The sequence below is a fragment of the Formica exsecta genome, unplaced genomic scaffold (genome assembly GCF_003651465.1).
Source record: "Formica exsecta isolate Colony F162 unplaced genomic scaffold, ASM365146v1 scaffold80, whole genome shotgun sequence".
Lineage (NCBI taxonomy): Eukaryota > Metazoa > Arthropoda > Insecta > Hymenoptera > Formicidae > Formica > Formica exsecta.
In genome coordinates this window covers 940,788-944,506 of record NW_021853570.1, presented here as the reverse complement: position 1 = coordinate 944,506, position 3,719 = coordinate 940,788, and the positions used below count along the sequence as shown (strand labels likewise).

At 26.4% G+C, this 3,719-nt stretch overlaps 1 protein-coding gene across 1 annotated transcript in view; it reads left to right on the top strand.

Moving 5' to 3' along the window:
- Positions 1-1,622: 1,622 nt before the first annotated feature.
- LOC115244201 (protein takeout-like) overlaps positions 1,623-3,719 on the top strand; it is a 7,967-nt gene continuing 5,870 nt past the window's right edge. Inside the window, exon 1 of the mRNA XM_029821658.1 lies at positions 1,623-1,959. Coding sequence (XP_029677518.1) covers positions 1,905-1,959 — 55 coding nt within the window. The 5' untranslated portion in view covers positions 1,623-1,904. The remainder of the gene's footprint in view (positions 1,960-3,719) is intronic.

The window sequence follows — 3,719 nt, the reverse complement described above, 5'->3', positions numbered from 1 at the left end:
TATATATATATATATATACTACACATATTTGCTTATAATGTCATAAAAACTATGCAGACAAAATATCCTTGACGTAAACTTGATATTTGCTTCAATATTATACAATAAAAATAAGATATAAGAACACATTACGTATATATTTATGGATGGAAAATTCTGCAAAGTTCAGGTTTAAAATCGATTATATCGATATATATCTCTTATATAATTATTTACGATCATTGCAAATATGAAAATTCTCTTGAAAAATGGATACCATTTTTTACAATGTAGTCATATGTAGTTTGCATATTATTTTTTGCTTCGTATGCTATCTTGTTTATAATTTATAATTATTTGTTATTATTTTTATTATCTATGATTATCTATTCAAGTAAAATTGCAGCAAAAATGTGCAAACACAATCTATCATTTAAAAAAAAATAAAGTTAGTATTTTGATAACTTTATTTTTTGAATTAAACATTTTTTTACAGAACTATTAGTCTTTGTCATATTAATTCAATGCAAATATAACATTTATTTAAATTAAGGGGTCTTTCTAGTTTGACGTTCTGAAAATAAGGCGATTTTCGGCAAATTTTTTTAAAGAAAAATATAAAACATATTAATTCTAAATTTTCTACGTTTATTAAATAACATTTCAAATATATCCTGAATTTTTTCAAACAAAAATATTCGTTCATTTCGGAGTTATAGTAGTCCAACCAAGGTGTCTTAAAAAAAAAAATTGTTGTTCGTGGCGAACATGATTCCAGCCGTGATAGTCATCTGAAATAAAAAAACCAAAAAAATTTTTAATTTGTATAGATGTGGCTATCGTGTGAACTAGAATTAAATCGATATTTGCAAAATTCTAATTTTGCGACTTACAAAACAAACCAATTTTTTGGTGAAAAATAAAATTCTTTTTTGTGACGCTGCCATTTTTTTATTTCTCAATATTTTTTTTTATTCTGGTTTACATGATAGCCACACTCATATAGATTAAGAATCTTTTTGGTTTTTTTATTTCAGATGACTATAACGGCTGGACTCATGTTCGCCACGAATAATTCTTTTTTGAAACACTTGTCCTGGTTGGACTACTATATCTTCGAAACGAACAAATATCTTTGTTTGAAAAAAATTCAAGATATACTTGAAATGTTATTTAATAAACGTGCAAAGTTTAGAATTAATATGTTTTATACTTTTCTTTAAAAAAAATTCCCTAGAATTGCCTTATTTTCAGAGTGTCAAACTAGGAAGATCCCTTAATATATTAGAATAAATTTTTATTTAAATAGGAGAGACTTATTTGTGCTCCGCATATACGTGATGAATAATTTTTTATTTAGTAGAAACTTTGTATTTTATTTTGTGAAAGAGAGACAACTTCATACTTCAATTTTTATTTATTAATTCTAAAAATCTGTCTCTGTTAATGAGCACGAATAAGCATATGCATTTAGAAAAAAATTATCATGTTTGCAAAAAGAAAAAAAGACTAGTTATTAAGTATAATAATATGGTATTGCAATTTTTTTTCCTAGATTCTCCTGCATCCTCTTCCATTGGACCAATTGTCCCCCTCTAATCTGAAATTCTTTTCCTGTGATATTTTCCTCTATACATTTGCCATGTAATTACATAATTGGACATAGAGTGAGATAACATGGATGAAAAACAAAGTACACACAAACTTCGCTTCACGTGCCAGAATAAAAATCGAGAGTGCAAATCTTAGAAGAATATGAATCAGTTGTAATGATCTCATAATAGTGGGAATTTATAGTATATATAAGCTTGGTTAATTTGTCTTATTTCCATTAATCAGCCTTGGTTCACACTGACCATACATGTCTTAGAATCGTTCTTATTACGATATTGAAAGGTGCCAAGAAAAACTTTGAGATTTTGAAGATGTTCGCTGCAGTGTTTGCATTTGCGCTTGCGACAGCATATGCAACTGAAATACGTGAGTAAACGAAAATAGTTATCATTTACAAAGATGATCAAAAAATTTGAAAAATAGAGAACAATAATATTTGAAATAGAAAATGAAAATATGTAAGCTGTTCTTCCTACTAAATTATAAATCTTTTTCAAGTATTATTTTATTTAAACAAAATTATTTATTTAAACAAAATTATTATATTTGAATAATTACATATATTCAATAATATGCATTGTAAATATGCTCACTGTATATTATCTCCATTATGATATATGCATAATTTTTGCCATTTTGTCATGAGAAGAGCTTGTCATATTATTTTAAGCTAAATACTCTGTGATTGCAATTAAAAAACATATGAGTTAAATATTATTTATCGCATTAGAGAGAGAGAGAGAGAGAGAGAGAGAGGGGGAGAGAGAGAGAGGTCTTACTGTGTGTGCGTCTGATTTATAATAATGTAAAAAAATTTTAATTACGATCTTGGAACATTTAATCAAAACGACGGTAGGTAATGGCGACTTTGAAAAGAAGTTCTGATAGAACTTGTTATTCGCGTATTTTATGTTTTGATACGTTACGTTGTAATCATGTAATCTAAAGAAGATTTTATAAAAAAATTATAGAAATGACAACTCTCTATTTCATAAATTTGGTTTGCTGCAACAGTGCGATGCATTAATGTTCGCACAAAGTATACTCTAATATGTAGACCGAACAAAATAGAAATGTTGAGATCAGTTTTGTCATCAACTTAAACTATACTTTTACGTGCAATATATTTTCATGATGCTTTAAACTTTAAACCTTTTAAATGATTTGATATTAATATCCCATTTATCATTATTTGTAAACTAATGTACGTTAATCGATGTACTCTTTTTTGCAGATTGACGTATAAAATCGAATCTGTCAAATTCAATTGTTTCCCATTTCATTGTTTCCTATTTTTCGCGATGCTAATTAATTCTCGCGTTGTGCTTATTATTTACTGTGAGCAGCTGTCATCGTGGAATCGTGTATTTTAACAATTTGAAAAGGGCTCTCTAAAAAGTTTGAAGATTATGAATGAATAATTTTATCCATTATCAACGATTCTGATATTGATTGGTTTAATGGCACAATTATATGGTAACATTCTTTTCGTTTTTTGTTTTTTTTTTTTTGTACAAATATTCCGCTGTTGCGTACTTCACATTTCTCGTTTAGAATAATAACTGCAAATATAAAATTAGATTTCAAAAGGTTTTAAACTTTTTACAAATAATACTCAAGATGTATGTATATGAAAGAGTATAATGAAAAAAATTAAATTTATATCTCTTATTTTAATTTATAATAATTTATAAATCTATACGTGATATACTTATATGTACAAACAAGTTGAAGAACAAAATTAGTTGAACAATAAAAATCGATATTAGCTGAGCTGTGAGAATTAATAGAGTGGTTGGTATGCAATATACGACATATATAATTAACGCGACATATAATTAACGCGTAAATTCTACTATAGTTAATGTTTAGAACTTTGTATCGCTTATAACTCTAAAACCATTGTGACTTTGATATTTTTTCTTTTAATTAACCTTTTTAGAATACGCAATTAAAATGATTAATTTTACATTTTACTGTTGCAAACTATTTTAACTGTGTGTAACTATCCAAAAACTCAAGTGGAAATTAATACATAATCATAGGTTTTGCACATACATATATATATTACACACATTACCTACCTTTTATATACACCTAATATATGTATATATAAATATATAAAA